A 16,895-nucleotide genomic window follows, 5' to 3' on the forward strand; every position below is an offset into this window, starting at 1 on the left:
AAATGAATTTAACAGTTCAGCTTGGAGAGAGAGAGAGAGAGAGAGAGAGAAGGTTCTTTTCACAGGAGGGAAAGCAGAGTTCTGTTATCCAGGGGAAATACTGGAATTATGGTGCAGATATTGGGTTAGCACTGATTTGTCCAGCTCAGGACGACAAGCTGAGCTTGAGGAAAAAGCTCCTTGCTCCCAAGAAGTTCACCAGGAACTGGAGTAGGAAAAGAGGGAGTGGGTTTAACCTGGAATTTTTCTCTGTGGTGGTTGGGAAGGCCTGGAATGAAATTCCAAGAGATGTTGTGGCCCCCCCTGTATCCCTGGAAGTGCCCAAGGCCAGGTTGGACAAGGCTTGGAGCAACCTGGGCTAGTGGGAGGTGTCCTTGCCCACGGCAGGGGGTGGAATGGGGTGACCTTTAAGGTCCCTTCCACTTCAAACCCTTCTGGAACACTGAGATTCCAACTTACAAACAACACCTTGACGAGGGATCCGAGCAGTCAGAGCTTGCCTTGGTCTCCCTGCCCTCCTCCCCAATCCAGCTTCATGTGCAATATTGGGACTGTAATGACAGGCTCTAAGTATTAAGACTAATAATAATTAAGGTGTGTCCCAAAGCCTTAGATCCACCCAGCTGGATGGAGTGTCCTCAGGCAGGTTGGGTCACTTTTGGGCCCGGGTTATCCCGTAATAAATGCGAATTGTCTGTGCCAGGAGGGTGTAAAGGGAAAGCAGGTTTGCAAGGAGATGTGGGCTGTTACACTGGCAGGGAAATGAGGCAGCTGGCTGATGGCTGAGGTGCCTGCCACCCCCAAACCACAATTCCATGAGAACCACTGGAGCAGCAGCAGCAGAAGGAAGGGGAACAACCTGGCTCCTCCTGCAAGGCAACGAGGGTGGAAACACGGAAAAAAAATGGGAGAGAAAGGGGTGAAATGTGTTTGTGGGAGGCTGTTAAACGGCAGGTGAAGGAGGGCAGAGCAAGAGCAGAGGCCAAGTTGGCAGGAGGAAGCTGCATTATCTGATGTGCTGGTGGTTTTCTAGGCTGGGGATCGAAACGTTCTCAAGGTTTGGCTCAGGCAGAGAATTTTGAGGGTTGTTTGAAGGCTGTGACGGGACAAGAAACGCTGAATGGACTCAAATTACCTGTCTGTGCTTCAGACAGCGGGGCCAGAAGGGATCATCTTGATCCAGAGAGGCTCCAAGTTCTTGGCTCAAAGGCTGATGGCTCTTCTCCAAAAAGAAAGCAGCTTCCTCCTCAGGAGGAACCAAGGGGGCTGTTTCCAGGCATGTAAAAACTTGGATGGAATATCCAAACTGCCCTATGAGGAGCAGCTGAGGGAGCTGGGGGGGCTCAGCCTGGAGAAAAGGAGGCTCAGGGGGGACCTTCTGGCTCTCTGGAATTCCCTGACAGGAGGGGGATGCTGGGAAGGGTCGGGCTCTGCTCCCAGGGAAAAAGGGACAGGAGGAGAGGGAACGGCCTCCAGCTGTGCCAGGGGAGGGTCAGGTTGGGAATCAGCAGGAATTTCCCCATGGAAAGGGTGGTCAGGCCTTGGCAGGGGCTGCCCAGGGAGGTGGGGGGGTCCCCACCCCTGGAGGTGTCCAAGGACTGATTGGCACTGAGTGACAAGGTGGGGATGGGGCACAGGGTGGATCCATGGGCTGGGAGGGCTTTTCCAACCTGAAGAGTCCTGGAATTCTGCAGTTTCTCATTAAAAAAAAAGGGATAATTTGCACTTCAGCAGGTAGGAAATCCCTTCCTGAAACCCCCCCTGTGCAAACTGGAAGCTGTGGAGCTCCTGGACCTGCTGGACTGGACGAGGGTGCAGGGAATGAATCCAGACTGAACCTTTTTGGGGTGCAGGTCCCTGTGAGCTCCACCCTGCCCGTGACCTCATTACCAACCAACCCCCAAACCTGCTATCTCCGACCTGCCTCCCATCTTATCAAGCATCTTCCATCTCCCAAGATGCAGGAATTACATCACCCCAGCGGATCAGGAAAGTAGGGCACACGCTAATGAGGGAGGGACAAACAGGCAGATTTTAGAGGAGTTCCCATACTGGAAAAAGATTTTCCATGAAAACCCTGGAGGTTTTCAGGTGGTGTTTTACAATCCCTTGTCCTTCTGAGGGTGCTGGGACAACAAACCCCAACTGGCTGCCCACAGAACGAGGTGCCCACCCCGGTGTTTGTGAGGGGAAATTGTTGGAGAGCAACAACTGGGAGCAGAAGGACAAATGTTTGCAACCCAAAACGTGTGGGAATCTTCAGAGGGAGAGCTTGGAATTGGAAAGGGATTGAGAGAGTGGGGGGAACTGGAGGCTTTTCCTGAACTGAATTAAATAATAAGAAAGATTTCTCAGGGTGTGTGATCCCTTTTCCTCTGCTTGTTCCTCCTCAGCTGACACATCGAGGCACGAAGGCTCCAAACCACTCAAAACTGAGCCTGAATTTCACCTGCAAATCAAGAGCAAAAGGGAAAGAAAACGAGAAGAGCACCATGAGGCAAAATCATTTTAATGGGAAGGGAAAGAACAGAACTGCTAAAATAAATAACAGCACCAAGGGCACAGTTCCAGGTGCAGATTTTGACACTTTGGGCATAAAATCACAGAATTTGGGTTGGAAAAGAACCTTCAAGATCATCCAGGACATGGGAAGAGACACCTTCCACCAGCCCAGGTTGCTCCAAGCCCTGTCCAACCAGGCCTTGGACATTTCCAGGGCTGGGGCAGCCACAGGTTTTCTTCTACATGCAAAACTGAATCAAATCCAGTCTTCCTTTTTGCTTAAATTAAATACAAGGAGAGGTTGAACTTTTTTCTTTTTCCTGCTGTGAAAGTGAAAGCCAGAAACAAAAGAAAAAAGGAAAAAGTGATTTCCCTGCTAATTCTCTTAAATATTAAGACCAGTCTAATGAATTCTGTCAGTGAAAAGGTTTGACACCCCTCAGGTGACCACCCTTGTGGGGTTCCTGACACAGCAGCTGCCTTTGTTTTCGAGGGAAGCAACGGGAAAAGAACGAATCGATCCCGAGAATCGGATTTCAAAGGTCGTGTTTATCCCAAATTAGGCTAATTAATTCCTCTAATAACCTGCTTGATAACGGGTCTGAGGGAGAGGAAAGCACCTTAAAACATTGAGCCAAAGCACAATTTCAAGGAGACAGAGGTGAATCTGCTCCAGAGGGGCAGCAGGGGCCTACAAGGCCTCGGGGGGCGGTTTCGCCGCGTGGCTCTTCGTCCTCGTTCCCTGCATCCACATTTTCAGTTCCCGCCTCGTCCTTCTCGGGATTGAGCTCTTCCCCTTCACCCTCGCTCTCCTGGGAGAACCTGGAGCTGGCTCTGCTGCAGGGGTGGATCCAGCGGGAAGCGAACACGTAGGAGCAGCGCCGCGGGCCGCGCTTGGGGTGGGACCTCCGTTTTGGGACGGCGACGGGTGTCCCCGCACGCGGCTCTGGCTGAGGGATCTCCTCTCTCAAGGACGTCATCGAGGCAGGTCGTTCCCCCCCAGGGCCGCCCAGCACGGCCTGCTGCGGGCACGTGGTGATGACGGGCCCCGGGAAGGTCACCACGACGGGCGGGGGGTAAATGATGACCCTGGAGGCGGCGCAGGACACCGAGCAGGGCTCGCTGCGGCCGGTGGCGACAGCCTGGGGACATCGCGGGGGGCAGGAGGGGAAACTCTGCCCCGGCTTGTGCTCCCCTCCCGAGGACATCAATGGATGGAGGAGAACCTGCGGAGAGCATGGAGAGCATCGGCAGGGTAAAGGAAGGGTTCACAACCCACGCCCTGCCCATGTTACCCCCCACCCACGGACCACTCGAACCTCGGGGGGCTCCTCCTGGCAGGGAGGAGGAGGGACCACAGCTGGTGAGGGGTGGGGAGAAGGTGGAACTCTTCTCCAAAACAAAACAAAAATAAAAGGTGGGTTATTGAGATATGGTTAAGGATGAATGGGGTGCAAATGCACAAATATTGTGTTATATAAATACTATATTATATACAATATACAAATTATATAATATTATATAGATTATATAATATTATATATAATTATATATTATATAATACATAATATATGTAATATATTTACAGGATTTATATAACATGTAATATGTAATATATAATATATAATATGTAATATATAATATATAACATACTTGTTATATATTATTGTTATATATTATATATTATATATAATGATATGTAATATATTATACTAATATATTTTATATAATATATAATATATAATGTATATCTAACATATATAATATCCTATATTGTGTATAAATTTATATAAATTTATATGTTATAAAAATATTGTATAATATATAGTATCTAGTATCTATATTTTATATAAAATATTTTATATTTTATATTGTATATATTATATTTCTATATAAAAATATATAAAATTTTAAAATATATAAAACACAAATATAACATTTTTCTATATATTTTATATATAGTTAATCATTTCTATATATTTTTATATAAAATTTTATATATTTTTATATATATATATATAAAATATATAAATAATAAGGCTCGCTGGTAGCTTTGGCAAGCACAGAACTGCTGTTAAACCCCAACTCTTGGCAAAGTGTTTTCCCCCACCACAATTAACTGAGGTGAGAGGGACTTACCAACTATCCAGGAAGGAATCCAGGGAAACAGCCAGAGGAGCCCTCAACCCTTGGAGTTTTATAGGCTTTCCTGAACTTCCAGGAAGATGAGCCAAGCTTTATACACGAGGTCTTAATTGCTCTCCAAACAAATCTTCCCCCACGTGTAATGCTTTTAATGACTGTAATTATTTTCACGTTGTTTACCTGCATTATTCAATTTTCTGTGGGAAATCCTGTTACCTGCTCTGGGCTTCCCTCTGCGTTAGGTTTTTGTAGCCAGAATTAACTGTGGATGCGATTTTGCCCCTTCTGGGTGAACTTGGCATCGTGCAGTGAATCCCAGAATGGTTTGGGACCTTCAAAACCATCCAATTCCACACCTTCAACCCTCTGAGCTCCATCCAGCCCCGTCCTGTGCTCAAACAAGAACCATCGAGGGCTGAAAGTCGATTTAAGGGACACTTGAAGGGGGAAAGTTTTTAACCACGTGGCTACTGATGTGCAGCAGGGGCTGGATTTTGTGGAGCTTCGGGGATTTCCCAAGGATTCAGGTGGATTCTCAGAGCTGAGAGCCCCAAAATCACAGGAGGGTTCAGGTTGGAAGTGTCACAACTTGTTTAACTCTCACTTTTGAGCCCGTTTTGGGGGGCAACTGCTTCGAATGCAGAAAGAAATGTGTTGTTTAATGGACAGGGAAAAACACCTCGAGTTGTCTGGGCTCCAAAACAACATCCTGTTTATGGAAACAGCCAAGGCACTTCCATCCAAAAGTGCATATTCCAAAGGCACCCTTAGCCCTGAGCTGTTTGTCTCGGGTAAGGTGCTATTTATATTACAAAGATAAAACACTTTGCCTGCATGAACTGCTCGTGAATATTTTGGGCATGTTTTGACATTCCTTGTCGTGTGGGAACCTCACGATTGGGGTGATTTTCCCCCCATCGTGTCACCAAAAACGAGGCCGAGTTCTCACAGTTATTTTATTTTTTATTATTATTTTCTTTTGTGCGTTTTGACAGTTCTGTGTGGTTAATGGATCTCTTGGAGGCTCCTAAAGCCATTCCTCATTGCAGCTGCTTCCTTAGAAACGACAGAAGTCTCTTGAAAAATCAGCAGTTCCGATTTCTTTGCAACTGAACCTGCAGAGCATCCAAATACCCCAAAACTGGGAACTCCTGGAGCTCTGGCAGCCTTGGGGCTGTGCCCACTGCCCTGGGGAGCCTGTTCAGTGCCCAACCACCCTCTGGGGGAAGAAAATTCTCCTAATATCCAACCTGATCCTGCTCTGACACAGCTCCAGCCATTCCCTGGGTGCTCTCCCTGATCCCCCCAGAGCAGAGCTCAGTCCTGCCCCTCCTCTGCCCCTCCCCAGGAAGCGGGAGTGGATCAAGGGTTGGACTTGATGATCTCAGAGGTCTTTTCCGGGTGGGGATTGAGGTGAATTCCCGAGTGGAATCTTCGCTCCGGGGCCCCACCTGCAGTTCCCGGTGGTGGCCACGAGGCGGCGACACCGCAGGGAGGAGATTTTGGGATTCCCCCCCCACTCGGTACCTCCAGCCAAGTCTCGGGACCTTCCCGGGGAAAAATCCCACCTGGAAAAGGCCGGGAGAGGGAGGGAACAGGGGGCAGGAGAGCAGGAGAGCCGTCCTCATGCAAAGACCACCCCTTATCCCCCCCAGAATTCTGGCATCTTTTAGTGACTGAGCCCGGTTACCAAAATTAAAATGAATTCTCTTTCTGTGGGGAGCGAGAAATTTTCCCAATCCTGGAGGGATCCTGGCTGCACCAATCTCTGTTTTTAGAGGCAAATCTTTCACTTTATAAGAAAAAAAAAAAAAGTCTCTAGAAATCCTGCTTGGTCTGTTTGGGGCACTACAGAGGAAGCAAAGGAGATGGGATGTGACCGAGCTAAGCCTGGATAGATGTCACACTCCTGTCTGAGGGCTGATAAAGAGCTCATCACTTTATCCAAATCTCCCTGCACAGCTGCAGGATCTGTTCCCACTGCAGGATCTGTTCCCTGTGGTAGTAGATCTACTCCTACAAGTGTGATCCCTGCCCTCATTTTACACAAAGGAGCAGTAGAAAAACAGGGAATCGTGGTTTGGTTTTTTGTGTGTGTGTGTGGTTTTGTTTGTTTGTTTGTATGGTGTTTTTTTTGGTTGGTTGGTTGGCTTTGGGGTTTTTTTTTTGTTTGTTAGTTTTGGGTTTGGTTGTTATTTTTTTCAGGAACAGGTGTTAGAAAGAGTTTTCAAAGGTGGAAAATAAATCAGGCAGAGAGCGGGACTCCAACTGCAACCTGAGTTTAATGTGATGGTACAACGTGCGAATAGAACCGATCCAATGACAGTAAAAACCCCTCAGGCTGCAAAACGCTGCCCCCAGAGCTGGGTCGGTTTGAGGTTTTCAAAGCCCGAGCACCCGCTCAGAGCTGCTCAGCTTCTCCCCAGCACCTTCTCAGGGGCAGAAACAACCGAATTGTGGTCCGAAAAGAAAGGGGATGCACTCTACGGGCACGACAAGGGATCGCGACTGGGAGAAGGGAGAGGGAGAGGGAGAGGGGAGGGAAGGAGGGAGGGAAACAACCTCAGCCCTCAGCTACATATCTTGCTGGATTCACAGCTGCCTTCTCAACTGATCTCGCCCTCTCTGGCTTTCACCAGAGCCACTTGGAAGCGCAGCGGCTCTTCTTGGGGTGGCTGGAGCGCTTGGCTTGATGGTGGTGGTGGTGGTGGTGGCGATGGGAGGCGACCCGCGGGTACAGGCACCGCGACTTGCTCAGGTGCTGCGCGGAGGAGCTCTTGGTCTTCGCTCCCTCTTGCGGCGGCGGCAGCAGCGAGCTTTTGGTGGCCGCTTTCTGCTCCTTGAGCCCTTTCCCCGGCGGGCACTTGGGCGCCCGCGGCGGCTCGGGGGGGCTCTTGGCGAGGCGCTGCTCCGCCGGGCACGGAGGGGGCGGCACACACTCCTGCGTGGGGTAGCCCTTGGTGCACTTGTGCTGGGCGTACTCCTGGAGGCAGGGCTGCGGGGGGCACTCGGTGACCCCCCGGAGGGGCAGGGAGTAGCCGCCGGTGAGCCCTTGCAGCCGCAGGTCGGGGCCGTACCAGCGCGACGAGCCCTTGGCGAGGCGAAGGGACCTGCCCTCGTCCTTGCAGGACGCCGCGTACCTGATGCCACACGGCGGCAACCTGAGCCTGCCGGGCTCCGGGCACCTCGGGGCGCACGGGGGGAGGCTTTTGGCCACCCTCCTCTTCTCGGGTTGGGTGGTCTTACAGGGCTGGCAGCAGCTCTGAGCGGGCACCGGCTCGGGGTCGGCGCGGGGCAGCAGCCGGGCGGCCTCGCGGGGCTCGGGGTACAGCACCACGCACTTCTGCACCAAGGGCTGGCAGGGCAGCAGCGAGGCCTGGCTGGCGCCAGGCTGCGGGCACACGTAGGTGAGGGGCTGGGGGAAGCTCTGCCAGCGGGGCAGGGGGCTCTTGATGATGCTCAGAGGGTGGCAGGTGTTGCTGCAGCCGTCCACCCGCGCCGGGCACTGGCGGATGCTCTCGGCGACGTAGCCAGGCCCCGGCAGGTACAGGTGGTTGTACCTCTCCCCGTAGCAGTGCATGGTGTTGGGGAGGCACTCAGACCTGCGAGAAACACAGACAGGTTGCAGAGGCACCAGTGGGTTTTTTTTGGGGGGGGTGGGGGTGTCAGAGATTCACTGCCGGGGACAAACCCCCCCACACCCCGATGGTGACTCAGGAGCAGGCTGGGATTAGCCAGGAGAGGAGCTCATGGCCACACACCCTTCTCTGAAGAGCCCAGAAAACAATCAGGGACTGCAGCCAGGCGACCTGGGGACCTTCGTGCTGCCCTTCAATCGCCTTCAAGCTGCACTGACAGCCCTTCACCAGCACGTGGGGCCTGACCCCGGGGTTTCACCTCCTGAAAAACCTCCCTGCCCTCACTTGGACACCCTTTCCCAGTTCAGGTCCTGCAGCTCCCCAAGCAGCTGAGATGAAAGGATGAAAGGCAAGGCCAAATTACTCAAAGGCGTGGCCACACCTGTAATAACAGCCAGGTGTGGCCAGGGCCAAACCCCAGCTGAGGTTCCATTTCTGAGCTGAGGGCGAGGAGATGTTCGTGGCCACGTGGAGCTCGGCACGTAGGATCCTGCTGGCCCAAAATTCCCAAGGGAATCCGTGGCCTGGCAGCGACAGCTCCCAGTTTGCAGGTAGTGCAGTCCCAGCTTTGTTTTGTTGCATTCAAGGAGGGAAAAGGCAATAAAACCAGGATTGTTTTAAAGTGGTGGCACCAAAGGAGGGAAGGAGCCGGCGCTGCCTCATCAAATGGCACAGAAGCAGAGGAGAGTTGGGGTTGGGAGGTCATCAAACCACCTGCCAGGGCAGGGTGACGCAGAGCAGGGTTTGGAACGTCTCCAGCTTGGCTGAGTTGAGGGGAATTACACCCCTTAAAGCACCCCCAGTCCTGCCCCAAGGTCATCCCGAGCCAGAGTGCCCTGCTTTGGTTCTGGTGACCCCAAAGACCTGCTGCTCAAAGCCCTGTGTGGCGGATCTGACACCCAAACCTCCTCCTGGAAGGCCCTGGGGATGTCCAGCCCAGGCCACATCCATGAGGGAAGAACCAGGAGGCACCAGCTGGAGCTCCACGCTCTGCTCCTGTGAAACCTCTCCCTGTGCCTCAGCCCTGGGAGTTGTAGGAGAAGCCATCCCACTTCCCTGCTCTGGAAAACACAGTTTTGGGTGGTTTTCTGAGGTTTAAAGTGGATTTTTTTGGAGCACAACGGGTACAGGAACCTCTGAGACTGAAAGGTGGTCTGATCAAAAAAAAAAAAAATGGTTTTTATCATTTGAACATCGTTGGGAGAGAAGGTGATGTAATTAAATCACTGCATTTCCTGACAATCCCTGGTTCTACCTGTAATTACAGAAGGGGTCCTGTCCTCCCAAATCCCATCACAGCGTGACTCTCAGCTGTGTGCTGGGATCATTAGGAAAACTTGATATCCCTACAATTAAAACAGTCATTGTCTAATAAAAACAATGGCAGCAATCACACGCAGGGTGCTCGAGGATCTGCTGGTGCTCCTCAAGATAAAAAGCTTATAAAACAGGGCTGGGGGGTCATTTGCATCTCAGGCTTCTTGTTGTCACATTTAGGAATTTGAACGCTTTCAGATTTCTCCAAAGAGCTGAATTTCACGTCAGCACTGCACTCGACCAGCTTCTTGCTGTTTTCAGGGAATAATTGCTGCGTTCAAGCTCCATAAACCAGGAAATTTCTCGGTGCCACTTCCTTCAGAGGAGCCACCTTTTCGCCTGCAACCTCCCACCTGAGCCCTGACTTCATGGAATCAACATCCTCCTCTGGGTTAGAACCACCAGAAAGCCCAGAAAAAGCCTGAAAATCCCACTCCTGACTTCCCACTCCGCCTGGAAGCGCTTTCCCAACATTCCTCAGAGCTGCTCCAGCTGGCAGAGCCTCGCTGGAAGGGGCAGCATCCCCCCCCCCGCCAAGAGACGCTTCTCCACCAGGCACAGGTGACCTCCACCTCCTCCAGCCACCCCAGGAATCAAAGAGCAGTTCAGGAGCTCCTTTGGAAAGCCAGACTTACCCACTTCATGAGAGGGGGGAAGGACAGGAGAGAAGTGCCCGGGAAAGGACCAGGACGGGCCGAGCCTTTATACAGTGACCAAGTGCCCCAGGGGACTGAGGTGGTTTGGTTGGGTGATGCTCTCTCTAATTGCCTGCCAGTCCCGGCTGAGCCACGTGCAGCTTCGTGCTGGTGGGGCTGCTGGGATCCCCACCCCCAGCAGGGATCCTGAGCCAAGGAGGATGCATCAACAAAACCCACTGGAAGGTTGAGGACACCCCAAAGAGGGGCTGCTCGTGGTGGGCCTCATGGGTACCCCCCAAAACGTCGCTGCTTGCTTGCCCCTGGCAATTGCAGCTGAAACACCCCTTTCCACGCCTAAAAATAGGGGATACTCAAGGAAACTCCTCATTTCCGTGGGAGCTTCAGGCCAGAAACCCCTTTTGGAGCCTTTGAAAACACCGTCCAGGAAGGACTCGGCTCTCGCAGCCCGTAATTAGCAGGGCACTTCCTTCGGGCTTCCACAGGGAATCCAGGGAAGAGAGGGGTCATTAGGGCTGAGGGAGGCCTTGGGCTGAGGGCAAGACAGCTCCTGAAAACGCCCTGTCACAAAGGGAACCAGCAAAGGGGATCACCTGCCCGGAGAGGTGACGCTTTTCCGGCACAATGAGGAAGGGACGAGCTCTGGGGTGGCCGGAGGAGAAGCGGCTCCACCAAACCAGCGCCCTGCCGACAACAACAATAACAACAACCCCCCAAAAAATCCCATTTCCTGCTCTGCTGCACATTCCCTGCACCAGTCATCCCTCCTTTTGTTCCTTGTTTATGCCACAAAGGAACTCGAGGGAAAATTAGCAGTGGTGGGAGAGCCGACGGGGCAGAGTCATAAATGCAGGAGGGAAGGCTCTGGAATTCTTGTCTCCCTTTAATATGAATCTCACAGCTCTAAATTGGGTTCCAGCACGCTGGGAGTTCAGGTGAGGTCCCACAACAGAAATAAAAAAGAGAGGGGGAAGAATCACAGAATCACACCCTGAGCTGGAAGGATCGTCCCGGAATGCCACCACGAGCCCGAGAGTTGCCCAAACCCTCCTGGAGCTCTGGCAGCTTTGGGGCTGTGCCCACTGCCCTGGGGGAGCCTGTTCAGTGCCCAACCACCCCCTGGGGGAAGAGCCTTGTCCTAATATCCAACCTTGAACGTCCCCTGAGGCGAAATAAGTGAATTTTCGAGGGAGCAGTGGAAAATCCCTGGCCAATATGAAGCCCCAGGAGTGCTGCTGGTTTGCCTTCCCCTTGCAGGCTGTTAAATGATCTTTCAGGGATGTGGTTTCTTGGTGGGAATTGGCAGTGCTACGTTGCCAGCTGGACCCCATGACCTGGAAGGTCTTTAACTTGGAGAATTCCCGTGATTTTGAAGGGGAATGTTGAACTCTGGTTTATGAACCAGGAGCTAAATTTCCTATTTCTTTTTTTTTTTTTTTTCCCCCTCCCCAGAAAATCCAAAAGCCCCAAAGGCAGCTTTGCTGTCTGCATTTGTTATTTGCACTTCTGACCTTCCAGCTTCACCATCAGGGGAAATAATGGGGACCACGTGCTTGTTTTTCCAGGTTAATCCCAACATTCCAACAGCTGAAGGGAGGGACACCGAAGACAAAGCCTTGACTTCGACCTGGATCCCTCTAACTTTTATTGTGTGCCCCTCCCCTGAACCACGAGGCCCTTTTTAATGGTAAATGATCCGACCTCAGGTTTTAGGAGCCCAGCTGGCGTCAGGGAGCAGATTAAGGCAGTTTTTATGAGCTCCACCAGTCCAGTTCCAGGGGAAGCTCTGGATTAAGTGGCCCTCAAGTAACACCAACCCCCCCAGTTTAGTGCTTGCAGAGCAGGAGCAGAGCATCCACCCCCTGATACCATCAGGATCTCTCATCCCAACGGCCTTAATTAACATCTCTTTGGTCCTTTCATCTCCAGGAGTCTCCTGGAGCCACACGGGGCATGGTGGTGGGGGATGAGGAGAGGTGGGGGGGGGGTTATTATTCCTAATTAAGCACAGGGAAAACTTGAGGCACTGCTGAGTCAGAGCCAGAGGCAAAACCACAGACTCCACCCCGGGCAGCTCCCAAACCAGCCCCTGCCGTTCCTGTGACCACTGAGGTGGGACAGGAGACACCTGCAGCACCCAGCGAGGCTTTCCCAAGGGTCCCCTGGGCTCTGGGTCCTTTGGGAAAAGCCACAAAGCCCCCTGGAGATGGGACAGCTCCTCCAAGGGTCCCAGCTTTGCTCGGGAACAGGCTGGGAGAGCTGGGAATGTTCAGCCCGGAGAGGACAAGGAGAACTTGGAGCACCTTCTGGAGGGGGATGTTCATCAGGAACTGGGGTGACAGGACAAGGGGGGATGTGTTAAGTTGGATATTGGGGGAGAAATTCCTGAATGCCCTGGCACAGCTTGCCCAGAGAAGCTGGGGCTGCCCCTTTATCCCTGGAAGTGTCCAAGGCCAGGCTGGAGCAACCTGGGACAGTGGGAATTGAGCTGATCTTCCAACCCAAACCACTTCCAGGACTTTATTTCTTGCTTTCAAAGGGGTCCACGAGAACCTCCCAAGCCCTGTCGGTGTGAGGAGCTCCACGGTCACTCCTGCTCTTCCCCCCCACCCTTGGGAGCCAAAACATCCCCCAACCAGCCACTCAGGAGAGGGTGACCAAGGGATCTGCTCCTCCAGGAACCCCCCGGGGGGGAAGCAGCCAGGTGCCACCACAAGGTCACCGAGCCGGGGTGGAGCAGGGCAAGATGCAGGACAAGCGTCCTGGCCCAGGTCACGCCCTCCTCTTCCTCTTGCAACACTTGTTTTCACCCTCCAAACACCCATGAGCTCATTTTCCCCTAATGATAGGGCACCTTACAGGGTTTGTGTCTTTTTATTTTTATTTTATTTTATTTTTCAGACAGGTCTTCACCTTATTTAATAAAAAACCAACCCCCAGGAGGCAGAAAGACACGATTTTTTTTTAATCCGAGCTCTGTTTATTTAAGTCTCCTATATATGTAAATATACATATATATGTGTATAAATAAAGTTTATTTTCAACCCAGTGAAGAGTGCACGTCTTCAAGCGGCATAAAGAGCATAATTACCTGCTTTTGTAGCTTAAACATTCAATAAAACAGTGGTGCTGCAACTCGCAGCGTTATTTCAAAGACTTGCTTTTGTTTCGAGCTGTGGGGTTTGATTTCCAGAACTCTCTGGGCTGCCCCTGCCTGAGCAGGGAGGTTGGACCTTCTCTGGTCCCTTCCAGGGAGATTCTTGCACCTTTTTTTGCTTCCCAGACCCACCTTGGGCTCCCGAAATAAGAACCAGCTGCTCCAGAGAACTCGCAGCCTCGTGGGATCCAACTGAACCAGTGCCAGTTCCAGGATTAAACCTGGAGCTGGGCATGGGCCAGCCCTCCACCAGCAGCACTTCCAGGTGGCACTGCCATGATCTGGACTCCTTAGACATTTCTCTTTCTTTAATTTCTTTTTTTTTTTTTTTTCTTTTTTTTTGCTTTAAAATCACCGTTTATTCGAGTTTTAGGTGGGAAATTTAATCCCATCCCACCAAACCGTGCCTTGCAGCAGGTTAAGGTCCAATCCACAGCCCCTGGAGATGGGATCACACCCAAGCCCAGCTGAGCTCCAGGGGGAACGTCGGAAAACACGGATAATAAAGCAGATTGAAGAGACAGGAACCACCAGCAGGCGCACGAGGAGATAAATTTAACTCCCCATCCCAAAGCTGGACCTCACCCTTTTCCAGGGATTTTCCTTCCCCTGCTCCTTTTCACCAGGGCCACTTGGGAGCTGAGACGTACTTTTTGCAGTGGCTGGAGATTTTTACCCCACCTGACTGATAATGCTGCTGAGGGACACAGCTGGTGGCACTTTGGTGGGGGACACACCTGGTCACACTCTGATAACAGGCACACTTGGTGGCACTTTGCTGAGGGACATAAGTTGTCCCAGACTGCTGGGGGACACACTTGGTGGCACTCTGGCAAGGGACACACTTGGTGGCACTTTGCTGCTGAGGGACACACTTGGTCACACTCTGATAGGGGACACACTGGGTGGCACTTTGCTGAGGGACACATTTGGTCACACTCTGATAACAGGCACACTTGGTGGCACTTTGCTGCTGGGGGACACACTTGGTGGCACTTTGCTGTGGGACACACTTGGCCACGCTCTGATAAGGGGCATAACCTATCCCAGACTGCTGTGGGACACACTTGGTGGCACTTTGCTGCTGGGGGACGCATTTGGTCACACTCTGGCAAGGGACACACTTGGTGGCACTTTGCTGCTGGGGGACACACTTGGCCACGCTCTGATAAGGGGCATAACTTATCCCAGACTGCTGGGGGACACACTTGGTGGCACTTTGCTGCTGAGGGACACACTTGGCCACACTGTGATAACAGGCACACTTGGTGGCACTTTGCTGAGGGACACACTTGGCCACGCTCTGATAAGGGGCATAACTTACCCCAGATTGCTGAGGGACACACCTGGTGGCACTCTGGTAAGGAACACACTTAGTGGCACTTTGCTGAGGGACACACTTGGTCACACTCTGATAACAGGCACACTTGGTGGCACTTTGCTGAGGGACACACTTGGTCACACTCTGGCAAGGGACACACTTGGTGGCACTTTGCTGAGGGACATACCTGCTGGCACTTTGCTGTTGAGGGACACACTGGGTGACACGTTGTTGTTGCTGCTGCTGCTGCTGTTGGGGGACACAAAGGGAGGCACAGCCGGTGGCACTCTGCTGGGGGACACACTTGGTCACACACCTGGAGGCCCACTGCTGGGGCACGTAGGAGGAGGAGGTGACACTTTGCTGGGGGACGCAGGAGGAGGTGACACTTTGCTGGGGGGCCCGCGAGGTCACGTACCGGTACGTCACCCCCTTGGCCGCCCGCTGCTGGGGGACGCAGGTGGTGACGCACCTGGGCACGCCCTGCTGGGGGCACAGGGTGGTCACACACTGCTGGGGGACGCACCTGGTGGCCCCCTGGTGCTGAGGGACCCCCTTGGCGCCGCAGGGACGCCGAGGGACGCACATGGTGACGCAGCGGGGTGAACTCTGCTGAAGGGGCGCGGCCACGGGGGGACCCTGGTGGGGCACGCTCTGGGTCACCTCCCGCTGCTGGGGCACGCTCTGGGTCACCCCCCGCTGCTGTGGCACGCACTGGGTCACCCCCTGGTGCTGGCACACGCCGGTCACGCCCGTGGGCACACACGTTGTCACGCACCGAGGCTGCTGCAGGACGCGCTGGGACAGGGGCGGGTGCTGGGGGGGCACCCCCCGCTGCTGCTGGGGCACACACTGGGTCACCCCCTGGTGCTGGTTGATGCTGGAGGGCAGGAGGTGCTGCTGGGAGATGCTGGAGGGCAGGAGGTGCTGCTGGGAGATGCTGGAGGGCAGGAGGTGCCGGCGGGTGACGCTCTGGGCGATGCACGGCGTGGAGTGCCAGGCGGGCGCGGCGGGGGCTCTGCCGGGGGGCAGCGTGGGCAGGGGGGCCTGGTGGGCTGGAGGGAGGCACTGGTAGCACGACATCTCGGTGGGGGTGGGGGTGGCGGGGGGGGTTGGCAGGACTGGAATGGCAGAGTGGCAGGATCAGTCACAGAGTCACAAAATCACAGAATCACAAAATCACAGAATCACAGAATCTGCTGAGCTGGAAGGGACCCACAAGCATCTTCATGTTCAGATCCCTGCCCTGCAAAGATCCATCCCCAAAAGTCCCACCCTGCATCCCAGAGGATCATCCAAACCCTCCTGGAGCTCTGGCAGCCTTGGGGCTGTGCCCACTGCCCTGGGGAGCCTGTTCAGTGCCAACCACCCTCTGGGGGAAGAACCTTTCCCTGAGATCCAACCTGACCCTGCTCTGACACAGCTCCAGCCATTCCCTGCCCACACAGAGAAAAATCAGTGCCTGCTCCTCCTCTTCCCCTCACAGGAATGACACAGTGGGGGGTTGGAATGAGATGATCTTTAAGGTCCCTCCCAGCCCAAACCATTCCATGACTCTGTGACACATCAGCCTTTAAACAGTTGAGTTCCTCAACTCTGAGACACGATATTAAAGCCAAAGAAGGCAGGAGGGGGAAAGTCAGAGACACTTCCCACTGATCATCTCACCAACTGCAACTCCCTCCCATCACCTGGAGCTTCCCGGGGGAGGAGGGGGGGGAGAACTGATCTTGGAGGTCAGCACAGAAATAATTGACCTCAGGGCTGCCTTTCAATCGGTAAATTAAGCCCCCCTGTGCCCCCTCCCCATCTTTTGGTTGGATGATTCCCGAGAAGGCCCAACCCAGCAAGAGGCTCTGAACCACATCTGTGGCCACATCTGCCCCAGCAGGAGAGGCAGAAGGGCACCCAAAGCACCTCTGTCCCACCCCAGGCAGGCAGAGGTTCCCAGCTCAGCCCCAGCATCACCAAATCCACGCTCATTAAGGAAGCAAAGCTTATTAAAGGGTAATGATAGCCCAGCTGGAATTCCAAACATACACCAAAGCTGCCCAGGGCCGTTGTCAGGCACCTCCCCCCCCCCCCCAAAAAAAAAAAAATCAAACCACAACAGGCAGCCCCCAAATAAGGCAAAGGAACTTTCCCCTCACACCTTTCAG

The 16,895-nt window shown here is 53.1% G+C and overlaps 2 protein-coding genes across 2 annotated transcripts; both read right to left on the reverse strand.

Annotated features, from left to right (window-relative positions):
- Window positions 1-7,279: 7,279 nt before the first annotated feature.
- On the reverse strand, window positions 7,280-8,227 carry LOC114071391. Its single transcript, XM_027909220.1, has one exon. The coding sequence runs from the start codon at window positions 8,225-8,227 to the stop codon at window positions 7,280-7,282; it is 948 nt and encodes a 315-aa protein (XP_027765021.1).
- Window positions 8,228-14,034: 5,807 nt separating this feature from the next.
- On the reverse strand, window positions 14,035-15,819 carry LOC114071392. Its single transcript, XM_027909221.1, has 4 exons — window positions 15,695-15,819; window positions 14,981-15,616; window positions 14,466-14,878; window positions 14,035-14,411 (listed from the first exon to the last, which is right to left on the reverse strand). Exons 1-4 carry the CDS (start codon window positions 15,817-15,819, stop codon window positions 14,035-14,037), a joined length of 1,551 nt encoding a protein of 516 aa, XP_027765022.1.
- Window positions 15,820-16,895: the final 1,076 nt, after the last annotated feature.

Source organism: Empidonax traillii, unplaced genomic scaffold (genome assembly GCF_003031625.1).
Source record: "Empidonax traillii isolate 1590-97213 ecotype Southwest subspecies unplaced genomic scaffold, ASM303162v1 scaffold1992:size55891, whole genome shotgun sequence".
Taxonomy (NCBI): domain Eukaryota; kingdom Metazoa; phylum Chordata; class Aves; order Passeriformes; family Tyrannidae; genus Empidonax; species Empidonax traillii.